Source organism: Squalius cephalus (assembly GCF_949319135.1).
Source record: "Squalius cephalus genome assembly, chromosome: 25".
Lineage (NCBI taxonomy): Eukaryota > Metazoa > Chordata > Actinopteri > Cypriniformes > Leuciscidae > Squalius > Squalius cephalus.
In genome coordinates, this window is record NC_137146.1 from 11,166,968 (window position 1) to 11,179,903 (window position 12,936).

A 12,936-nucleotide genomic window follows, 5' to 3' on the forward strand; every position below is an offset into this window, starting at 1 on the left:
TTCTCCTTAAACTGCAGTGCACCAAAGATGGCCTCAAAAATGTGGTTTGAAACCGCCCCTGTTTCCTACTGTCACAAACATGTAACCAATCCCGTCAATGCATGGGGCGGGGCTTTTCCTTAAACACCTTTAAGAAAGGACAGGAAAATCAGGTACATATACCAATTTAGTGGGTGAATGATGTATATTAGGATGTTATGATGAAATATATGCCTTTCTCCACTGACTTCCTATGATGTTCAAAACGTTTCTAAGGATGCTGATTTTTAGAAGGCAGCTGTCTGGCTCTATATTGGCGAATGGGAGCATGGTTTATGTAACATTAGCAACACATTATTAGCTGTTTGATAACACAGTCAAGCCAAAGGCTAATCATCATATCAATTACCATTATGTGTCTGACGTTGTAGAGAGCGATATATAAAACGCATTCTGATATATCGACTTGTAGACGACCCTGTATAATTCGCTCTTCCTCTTCTTTTTTTTTTCTGAATGAGTTTCTGGTTCAAACATATATGGCTGAATTAAATCAGTATTGTGCAGTGTTTACCACTCTTGACCGAGTGGATCAGGTTGTCCGAGTTGGTGAGATTGAGTGGAGTTGGGGACTAATTTGCATATACATGGTCTCGCGTGTACTAAATTAAGCAATGGAGTAGAGTTGCATTCATGCTATAAGGCATGAAGAAATTATTTTCAGTTTCACAGGAAAAAAACAACATGTAATGCCATTTTGATGATCAAGTTTTGATAATTGAGTTTTAAGGGATAAAATTATTGACTGCAGGGACTTTAACACAAAGTTATGGACTTAAACAAATAAAAACTATAGAATAAACACAAAGTTATGGACTTGAACAAATAAAAACTATATAAAAACTGTAAGAACATGCAACAGTAATGGTGTTTGTTGAAGCAAGCACCACAAAAAATGAATATCGTGTAGTTGTTGTCATGTGATTTTAAAAACAGTTGATTGCTCTTCTGATCATTAAATGAACTGCTAGACTCCACAATCTCTCTTTTTCTCTTTCACTGTCACTCACTCACTCACATATGTGCATATAGACACCCTTAAGTATAAATATGTCTTGAATGTTAATGAATGCCATGGAATAAATAGGCAAAAAATAAAAAAGGACCAGGATCTGTTGGCTAAACAAATAGACTTTTAAGACTGCTCTTTGAAATGGCCCTTCTGTGAAGAAAAGTAGCCGTTTCACTGTGTTAATGAGGGACTGTTTGGAGATGCAGGACTCTTAGTGTGGCATTCACTCTCATCCGCAAGAGGCGAAGCAACATTAACCAACTGATTTTTTTTTTTAACCCAAGGATTATACATTTTAATGAGGGAAGACATGGCTTGTTAGTGGTATTAGTCATTTGCAATGTCACAGTTAAAAATACTCCTTTTTAATGCATGCACACAGATCTCAGCCTCACATCCATGGCATAGTCATTAAAAATAAAACCACAGGCTTTTAAGATTCCAAACCAAAGCCAAAAGTACCGGGAAGAAAGAGTCTCTTGGAAACAATGGTGTGGAATCATCATTTGTTGTTGTTTAAAACCCGATGAGGGTTTCTAAGGTTAAGCTGGCATTTGATGTGTTTTTAACTCATTTTAGCCTAGCAGGGGGATTAATTTTGCCCCCGTCCCGCCTCAAAAAACCGCTCTTGAACATAAGTTCTCATTTTCAACATAGCGAGCGCTTTTTATTAAAAGAAAAAAATGAAACCAGTATCGTCTCCTCCCTGACTTCCTGCTATAATTTGAGTTAATGAAGATGTGGTCGTAGTGCGTGTGGTCCTCTGGAAAATGATGGTACCGTGAAAATATTGCCATGCAGTACTTTCGTCCCTCCCAATTTTTTTTTTTTCTCTACGCAAACTGTGGGAGCCCTCTCCAGCCAGGGATGTTGACAATTACCCATGAGATTATGGTGCATTATTTTATTTCACGATTGGAAATGAAAATAACTCCGGGGCCTTCATGCCATACGCACACGCAAATGCATACACATGTGTTCATTTTCTCACCTTGAACTCGGCTGTTTCAAATGATGTTAAGACGAAGCACATGGGCGATGGGCACACCAGCTTGGCCTTACATTTCTGCTCTGTTTTAGCAAAGTAACCATATAGTCTCTTTCCAATGACAGACATTTAGGAGAATCATCAAACCAGAGAGATATTTCCACAGTCGTAGGAGTCTGAATCCATCATGACAGATTATAGCTCTGTGTTGCATTCAAGAACACCCTGTACACTTTTATTTTCGCCCTTTATTGATTTTATCTATCTATTGCTCTCCATCTCTCTGTCTGTCTAACAGACTTGCTGTTTTTTGAATACTTTGATGTGATATATACTGTGATGTAAATGTCTTTTTTTTTAGCTCTGTTATATGCTAGTGCACTCCTGAATGATGGGCAAATTCAATTTTAGCAGATAAATACATTAAAAATGTACTGTCTATCTGACACACAGGACATGCTCTTTAGAATCTGAATGTCTTCATAATGATCCTCCTAATATCACCTGCTATGATTAGAAGTAGCAAATCAAGCCCAAACTTCCTGTTTCAATAGAAATAAAAATGTTGACACAGGACAGAAAATGTTCGTAAACAGTATAGTCGAACTAGTGGCAATACGCCTATGTAGGAAATAACAGACGTTGAAAACAAACTTGTCTGTTAAAGGAACATTATAGGTATTGGCGAGCCAAACCTGAGCAGCACTCGATAAATTGGCTTTTTAAGATTGAAAGGAGAAAAGGCAGACAGATGCAGGGCATATGCACCTGATTGGACTGTAAATGAGGGTGGAGAGATGTCTGTCTGGGCCACGCTGAGCTTAGATTGGGCCACTCTATGCTGATTACCAACTGCATCTTTATGGTATCTGAATGTGAACTTGTATGCAGGGTCATGGTCTGCGCTCATTTCCAGACAAAGAATCATGCATGGAGAAGCCTAACTAGTCCTGATTAGTGAAGAGAGGCAGGGGAGAAATGTAAAACCACTTCATGACCCTGCCTAGGTCACAGCTGCCCTCTGGGGGTAGGGGAGTGGTGGGCTCTTTTCACCTTCTCTCACGCAGTTGAACCTGAACGCTCAGCATGATCACGTGTCAAGATCAAGCCCATTTAAACGACGTCTGACAATCAGCATCTGCGATCGAGGCAGAAACGGACTCCGCCGTTGGTCGCGGCCCATTGAGAGCGCGTTAACCCCTGAGTTCCCCAGGCTCCTACAAGATCCTCTTCGCCCCTGTTAGCCGGAGTGGGACGCGAAGGGTTAATCCTGAAAGAGAGGTGACCTTTATCCTTCCCAGCTCAGTCCCCTCTTTTTTATCAAGCCTCTCCAAAGGGACTCATCATACGTGAGGCTCTACGGAGGGAGAGAGGAGAGCATTGTCCTTATCACCTCCTCCCAGAAAGTGGGGAGTAATAGGACTTTGTAAGGAGAAATGAAGCCAGGCCCGATGGTAGCTGATTAAAAATTGACTCTGCCACATCAAAGAGAAGTTGAAGGTGAAAATGATGATCACTTCCCTCTCCCAGGGACCCACCACCATTTCTTTTATTCAACCTTGAAAGATTCCCACTGAATGAGGGAAATCTCCCCCGAGCCCACTCATTGGAGATGGAACCTGACGAATGAAGATCAGTGAGCACTTCATTCTCCATATTAGAAAAATCATATAATTCAATTTTTTAGCTAATGACATCTTAGGACAGGGGTGTTTTGTTATCAGTGTGGAGAAATTAATCTAGCCTTGAGTCCATGTGCTGACTGTAGTCTAATTGCTTTGCTTAAAGGAGGGGAAATGTGAGGATATATTCATGCATATGTGGTAGGGATGTGCAAAAGTACAGATTTAAAAAAACGAATGCTAGTCATGCAGTGCAGTTCCTATCTATTTGACAAAGACCAAACTATATATATATTAGGGCTGTCAAAAGATTAATCGCGATTAATCGCATCCAAAATAAAAGTTTGTGTTTACATAATATATGTGTGTGTACTGTGTATAATTATTTTGCATATATAAATACACACACATGCATGTATATATTTAAGAAATATTTGCATGCATAGTATATATATTTATATAGTTTATATTATATATAAATTACATTTTTATTATATATAAATAACACATTTTTCTTAAATATATACATGCATGTGTGTGTATTTATATATACAAATTTAATTATACACAGTACACACACATATATTATTAAAAACAAACTTTTATTTTGGATGCGATTAATCGCGATTAATCTTTTGACAGCCCTAATATATATATATATATATATATATATATATATATATTTATATATATATATATATATACACAGAAAAAAGAAAGAAATGTCCTCTCACTTTCAACTGTTTTTTCTCCCCTCAGCAAATTTTGTAATGCGTAAATATTTGTATGAACAAAAATATTCAACAACTGAGACATAGACTGAGCATATTCCACAGACATTTGATGAACAGAAATGGAATGAGTACCTGAACAGAGCAGGGATCAATATCAAAAGTAGCAGTCAGGATCTTGTGTGTCCACCAACTGCTTTAAGAACTACAGTGCATATTATCTTCATGGACTGCACCATATTTGCCAGTTCTTGCTGTGAGATGTTACACCACTCTTCCACCAAGGCACTGGCAAGTTCTTGCACACATCTGGGGGGACGTTTTTCTGTAGCACTGTATCTTAGGCATCTTACATAACGAACATTGCAGTTTATTGCTCTGTTCACATCTGCAGTCCTCATGTCTCCCTGCAGTAGATCTATGGCATGTTCATACAGGTGAACAGGGACCCTGAGTATCTTGATGAGTCAGTAGAAAGGTCTCTTTAGTGTCCTAAGTTATTGTAACTGTAACCTTAATTGTCTACTCCCTGTAAACTTTTAGGGTTTTGAGGACTGTTCCACTGTTGCATGTGCAATACTTGTTTATGGTTCATTGTCCAGGCATGAAAAACAGTATGCCAAAAAAGGGACTTTATATACCTGAATTCATGCAGAAACACTAGCTTATAGTAACATGCAGTGTACTCTTTTATTATAAGGTGTGACTTCAAATCTATATTTATGCCTCTATGAAAAAGGCGACTGGCTCTTTCAACTGTAAGCGCCATATTTAGCATTTACAAATTTTAATGTTTTTTTGTTGTTGTTTTTCCAAGTGGTCCATGTCCTCCCCTTACAATGTCTCTGATTTTACTGTGCTAAATGTCTTAATGCAAAAGTGCGTTATGCTAATTAAAGCACTGACACAAATACATATTCAGGAAGGATGCATTACACTGATCTGTTACAAAAGGTTTCTATTTCAAATAAATGCTGTTCTTTTTAACTTTTTATTCACCAACAAATCATGAGAAAAAATGATTGCACAGTTTCCACAAAAATATTAAGCATCGCAAGTGTTTTCAACATTGATTATAATAAGAAATGTTTCTTGAGCTGATTTTTTTCAGATTTCTGAAGGATCATGACACTGAAGAATTATTATTATTATTATTATTTTTTATAATAGTATTTCACAATATTACTTTTTATTGTATTATTTTACTGTAATTATGGTGAGCATACAGTAAGAGACTTCTTTCAAAAACTATTTAAAAAAAGTGTGTGTGTGTGTGTGTGTGTGTGTGTGTGTGTGTAATGTGTGCCCTTGTTTATATTACATTGTGGGGACCAAATGTCCCCATAAGAATAGTAAAACCTGAGATCACCTACATTGTGGGGACCAGCCAGCGGTCCCCACTTTTCAAAAGGCTTATAAATCACACAGGATGAGTTGTTTTGAGAAAGTAAAATTGCAGAATGTTTCCTGTGATGGGTAGGTTTAGGGGCAGGGTTAGTGTAAGGGGATAGAATGTACAGTTTGTATGGTATAAAAACCATTACGTCTATGGAGAGTCCCCACAAAGATAGTGAACCAGACATGTGTGTGTGTGTGTGTGTGTGTGGGCGTGTGTGTGTCTTTTTTTGGACAGGAGAGTTTAAGGACCAGTGGGAGAGGAGAGAGGATGAGATCAGAAAAGGCCAGAACTGAGGCTTTGATTCAGACAATATGTGAGTATTTAAGCATGTCACAAGCTCCATTTGAGATATGAAACAGCACAGATCCACTTTATAATGCCTCCGTTCAACCCTTGCTGTATAGTGAGTGTTACATGCGAAGCTGACTGTGTGCCATTGTTTTTGTGAAACCAGAGGCATTAGCATATATAGTAAAAGAAATCAACGGCAATCTAATCTTTTCCAGTGAATGACAAAATGAAGGTGTCACATGAGGTCAGAAGCTCCCAATGGCAAGCTGATGTGTGTGGTGTCAGAATTTGACAACAGTGAGAGAGCTTGTGCGCTTACATGATGAATCAAGCTGATCCGTAATGGAGGATGACATATCTAAGCAAAATGCTAAAATACCATCTGACAGGCTCACAATAACAGCAGCATCACTCAGCCACACTGAATCTGGAATGTATTTAAAACAGCAACAAAAGCTTAATGTATGGGCAATTTGACCTCAATAATATTTTTTGACCAAGATTACTAAAAATGGCTGTTTATAGTACCGCTAAGAAGCATATACTGTGCTATATTCAAAAAATGTATCACAAAGATTGCTTTAAGTCACAGTTTGTGATTTATATTTAAATACTGTATGCACTCGCACTCAAAAGTTAGGTCGGTAATATTTTTGAATGTGAAATATCATTACAATTTAAAATGTCATTTGTTCCAAATCTGAATTTTCAGCATCGCTACTCCAGTCTTCAGTCACACGATCCTTCAGAAATCATTCTAATATGCTGATTTAATGCTCCAGAAATTATTATCAGTAATAAAAACGGTTGTGCTTTCAAATATTTTTGCGGAAAATATGATTTAAAAAAAAAAAAATTATTCTAACATTATAAATATCTTTACTGTCATTTTAGATCCATTTATTGAATCCTTGCTAAATAAAATTAGCACAAAAAAAAGAAAGAAAAAATAATTTACTGACCCCAAACTTTTGAATGGTAATGTATGAGGCCTTATGATGATTAGAGAAAATAGATTTTTATTAAAAAAAATAAAAATGTTTTTCCTGGACAATTCTGAAGATTTTTATTATTTTTGTTGAGAAAATGGTGAAAAATGAATTTAATTCTTCCATTTAGTTTATTTATTGATTATCATTATCATCATTTTGTTGTGCAGTCACCTCCATAAACACTCTCTGTCATTGTTTCTCTCTCACACTTTCTCTGTTATGTCTATTATGAAGATCAGCACAAGCTGATGAAACTCTGGCCAAATTAGGGCAGTAAAATCACCAAAGTTGTGCTGTCAAAGTGTCATGTATTTACAAATGTAATTACAGGCCCTAGCATCCCCTCTCCATTAAATGACAAGCAACGCAATCCAGAATGACAGTGTGCAGAATTAAAATCAAACATGTATCTTTGAAAGTTTGCACCAATAAAGGCATATCCTGCTCTGGCAATAAAAATTTCACACCTATTAACGCAATATCTGTGCGTACTCTCCCGCTCTAGCGTTGTAATGTGGCTGGGGACATTCAAATGGATTTATCAGACAAGAGAGAGAGACAGTTAGAGAGAGAGTTCTCTAGGGAAGTCAAACCACAGCCCTGTGAGTTTGCCAGTAACAGTGGCCCTGTCATGGGTTTGTGAATTTCACAGTTTAGTGCTAATAGGCAGATTATGAAAAGAAACTAACCATGTCCACAAATCCCTTTACTTTTCTCTGCTCTCTACTGCCAGTTTAAGAAAAACTGTATATTAATTAATGTTTGTTGTCAAAGGCCTGTAACCTATCTGTGATCTCTGTGCATTTGCATTATTTATGCATGGCCCCATAATGCATGCATTACAGCAAGTAAATGTACTTTAGCATTAAATGAATTCACCATTTGGTTGCATTGCCGTTTAAAACCATATCTGGGATAATCTTGCTCTCCCTTGCTTCCTGGGCGAGAAAACAGTCCGATAACCATCTCATCTCCTCGATCTCTCTATCAGATGCTCACAGGAGATGATAGCTAACACTCGGGCTCTCTGCGCTCAGTCAAACCGAATATCAAACAGATTTTCCCCAGTGTGCGCACAGAAGCTCCCACCTTTTAGAATGCCTAAGTTCATCTATGTAGACTATTAGAGTGGTCTGCAGTCAAATTGACTGTGACCCCCCCCTCAGTACATGTCTTCCCGTTGTAGTAGCGACTAGAGCATTCAGGTGAAAAAAATAAATGAGTTCATTTAGACAGCTCCATCAAAAACAAGAGATGACAGGGCCTAACTGAGAACTCCATCTGGAACAGACAGAAGTTATCTGAGGGCCAATCAGGTCCCTCATCCATTTCCATTTCATCAAGCCAACATACTTTTCCCTCCATTTCCAGCGTGTTGTTTGGTAATGTATGCTTCCTGCATGTTTAAGGTTCATGATAGCAGCAGTATAGACATCTCCATTTGAATGTAGGCGGGTATAGGGCGCGAAGAAGGGCGAATGATAAGAATTTAGTGGACCCTGCAGAAGCCCTCGGTGGTTTTTTAAGCCACATATCAAAAAGGGCATTAGATTCTGGCATGCTTGAGAAGTTTGGCTTGGCGGGGTTCCAGGCTGTAATAGCCGGGGATATGTAGGTTCTGAATAAGGTGCACTTGTGCCGCCAGTCGAATGGGGGAATAGCGGTTTGCGCTGGCAGGGCGCCTGACCACAGACGCTGCAATTGTCCCCCACCCCACCACCACCACCAACACCCCCGTCTCCCCCATCTCCCCCTCCCTGTCATCCTTCACATGGGCTGCGTTAAGCGCAAACGCGAGCGTGCCAGGAGAGATCGTTAGCTATTTAGATGGGCAAAGTATTGGAGGAGAGATAAGTGCCAAAAGAAGGGAGGGGGGCAATGAAAAGTTTGTTAGCCTCGGGCTTCTGTGACTTTTAACATCATTTTCTAGTATTTTGCCTTCCTTTTTTTCTTCACCTTCTTTTTTCTTCTTCTCCAAACCCAGTGCAACTGTCAGATTTCAAGAGGATGCACCCAGTGTTTCTGCTAATTTTAATTGGCTCGGTAGGAATCATTTTCCATTGGGGATTAGTGCAAGCTGTTCTAATATAAGCTAGGGTGGTGCTTTTGTTCGTACCGTATGTGTGTGCGTTACTGTAGGTCAGCTTTCACTGCCTAAAGTGGGGCAGGTAGAGTTGGCAGGGCAGGGGCTAAAGGATATCATCCTAGTCCGTCTGCCTGTAAGACTTAATTACAGCACTTTATGAAATAATAATTATGATAATGGCAACACATGCATGTAATATTGAATTTTTAATAAAGAACATCATGTGCATGCTCACTTTTTTTCCTCGGAATAATTCTTAGATGTAGCATTTGCTTAACACACACTTGAAATGCCTCTCTGGTTGTGTAGCAACGGAATAATTCATTAAAACAAATTCTGCATTATTACAAAGGGCTCAAATGAAATGTGACCAATACTAAAAGATGTAATGCATTGGTATAAAATATGCATGAAATTATGTAAATTATGTAAGTGGGGTGGAAAAAGACTTGCAGCTATACTTTGGGATTTCTGACAGATCGCCGGGATTCAGATAGGAGCGACAACTGGTGACTTTTTCTCTAAAAAATCGAGTGGAACCATCATGTTGTCGTTGTACAGACAGCACCTACGTACACAAGTGCATTCCTCAGTCAAAATACTCACACCAAGTAATTTCCTGTTTGTTTTTATCATTTTTCTAGGAAGAGCACGCCAATGGGTGGGGGTTGAATCCATAATGTTCTCAGACGGCTTCCTCGCTGCCCGTCTGTCTCGTGTCATTATCTCGATTTGGACGTTTCACTTCATTTTAACAAATGGCCTCCGTCACAGCGTGCTCGGGATGCAAGGGAAGAGGCGTCCATTTTGGAATTTGATCAAAGAGAGCAGAATTGTGTTTGATAATGTCACACCCTCTGAATTTTCAGTTCACTGAGAGGCGCTGTTGTTAATTTTCAGTGTGGATGTTTATTTTCTGCATTTGGTTAAATGTAGGGCTGCCAATTGACAGTGTAGTAGCCGGTGGTCAGTATGAGTTCTCCGATGTAACTGTAATTAGTTACAGTTACTGAGATTTTTTTTTTTACTGTTACTTATGAAAATGTAAACGATTACAAAGGGGGTTACATCAGAATATTTTCTGTTAAAAGCTAGGATATATTGAACAATGCTAATTTGTTGTTTTGCCTGTTTTTGACATACACGATGCCTGCTGCCATTTAAAAGCCGTTTAGTAAAGCGGTGCTATTCTGATGCTTTTCATTGGTTCTCTTGTTTGAATTTGCAGCTCACCACGTCTGACAATTACATCAATCCACAACTTAGCTGCTGAAAGCTTTAGGTTACAACCTGTCTGAAAGTTGTCACCGTGGCGAGTGATAAAAATGCATTGCAGTGCTGGAAAAATGATTTTCTTCCAGAAATCAGAAAATGGCGCAAATATAACAGTTCAGAGCAAAATATGTTTGCCAACTATTAAAATGCAATCAGCATTGAAGCTTTCAATGTCGAACCTTAACAATGTTAATGTCCATTCATAACAAATTAGCTAGTCTGCTAGCTAGCTCAAGACATCTTTACCAGCCACTCATCTATTTATGAACCCTTTGACAGAAAACATATATTGTTAGATGCCAGTGTTTCCTGTCATAGCTATGCAAATATTTGATTTCAAAAACAGTATCATAGCTATTAAAAGTATTTCTTGTTATGATTTTAAATCTGTATTTAACCTCAGAATGATCTCAAAGTAAAACGAGGTGATAAAGTATGATTTTGTGGTGGCTGTGCTTTAAAAAAAAAAAAATTATAATCTTGAAGCATTTTGAAAATCTGACAGTATTCAGTGTATACAACTGTACGGTTAACCCTGTCTGGTTTAAATGTTTGAAAATAATTAACAGCTGAAAATATTCGTTAGAAATTGAGAAAGTAAACAAAAAGTAATCAAATGTAATCAGTTACATTACATTTAATAAAGTAATTGAAATAGTTACACTGCTTATACATATATCATATATATGGTAATGATTATTCCATTGCACATGCAATAATATGAGGGCTGTCATACCTTTTATTAAGATTCTCAACAAACAATTATTTACAGTAATGTGCTCATTATGATGATTAATTGATCTGCATAATATGTAATACATGACTTAAAAGACGACATGTCTTCAGTTAATATCTTATCATCAAATAAACACAGGCTTAGGTGTCCTGAGGTACTGGCATGAGAGCAGAGGAGTGGATCCTGAATATGCCACAAAATAACCTAATCTGACATTTTTATTGCTGGTTAATGCACAGGGATTTGCATGTTGGGATGTATTATCTTACTGTAACAATAGAGCGTTCATGTCAAAACCCAAACGCGAAGTATAGGTTTCTCAGCTGTCTCTGTCTGTCATCTCTGTCTCTCTCTCATCTGCTGCCCTCTATTGGCATATAAATACAAGGGGGAACTGGTACAAAGAGCTCTGCATGAATTCGGTGTGTATGGACAGCATTTTTTGCATTTGAATTAAACACATTTCATATCTCAGATTAAACGCATTTCATTTTCTTTATTACTCTCCAGATTGATTTGGTCATAAGACATGGTAAACATTAACATCCTGATAAAAAGCGCATTACTGTAAATAGATTAAACATGAGAAATGTTGTTTGTTTACTAGAGTATCTTGATAAAAGGTATGACAGCTCTCATATTATTGCATGTGCAGAGGGATAATAGTTGCCATTAAAATCATTCACAATCACAGCCTCAACCTCTCTCTGACATATTACAGCTATTCACCATAATAGTTCACTGTTCCCTTTCAAATCCACATTGTTTATTCATGAAACAAAATATGTTATTGCATTTAGTGTTTTACAGATGTAAATCATTTGTGATCATTTACATCAAGATAGGTTTGAACAGCCATTGTCTGAAACTGTGACGCTGGTTAAGTGTGTTGCATTGGGGAATGAGAGTGGATCATGAGTGTTTGTAATTATATCCCATTTTGCTTCAGACTATGAACTGAAATGATCATTACAGCTCTGGTGATTTAAGTCTCATGGATGTGTTTATCTCAGCTTGAATATTAATTAAATACATTATTTCCTGCTACTTTTTTTTTTTTATCTGTAATGGCGTAAGACGACACTGGGAATCTAGTGAACATTCAGGGCCATTAATTTGTATTTTAAAAACTGTAATATTTCAATTATGCATTCTTTATCAGAATATGACTGCTGAATTGAATCCTTAATGTGGAAACGTCTTAAATTACATTCTATTAAATGTGTATTAGATGAACCATATGTGGCACAAAACCCTTCAAGAATCAATAGGGCCTGGAAATATTTGGAAAGTTTTTCGGTAGATGTAACTGTGCTTTCAAAACTGAGTCTTAAAGCCTGAAAAATAGATTATTAGAATCTTCTTTTAAAAGACTGTGATGATGTGTGCCATTATAAGTCATTGGTTGTAAGTCAAGGAACTATTGCAACAAAATTGATTTTAAAACATGTAAAATAGTTACAGTCAAAGCCCTGAGGAAGGGAACAGCAGGGGCAGGAAGAGATGAATAGAAAAAAATAGGAAGAGAATGCAAGCTTATAGCTGAATTGATCGTACCAAGATAAGAATTATGCCAATAGCAGCAAAACCTGGGCGAGTGTACAGGATACAGTTTGTTTTTATTGGACCGCTGCTTTGAGAACACCATATAAACAGGGCAAGTGCATCAACCACCATTTGAAGTACAGACTAACATACGCCTGTGTGAACCGAGGCAGATCAGCCTTTTAACTTACGTTAAGGTCGTTGCTAATGTCAGTGCCTG

At 37.7% G+C, this 12,936-nt stretch overlaps 1 protein-coding gene across 2 annotated transcripts in view; it reads left to right on the forward strand.

Moving 5' to 3' along the window:
* LOC307154035 (uncharacterized protein) overlaps positions 1–12,936 on the forward strand; it is a 102,925-nt gene that overhangs the window by 42,945 nt on the left and 47,044 nt on the right. For both annotated transcript variants that reach the window (XM_079863932.1, XM_079863931.1), the window contains one exon: positions 6,026–6,104. In XM_079863932.1, coding sequence (XP_079720058.1) covers positions 6,026–6,104 — 79 coding nt within the window. The remainder of the gene's footprint in view (positions 1–6,025; positions 6,105–12,936) is intronic.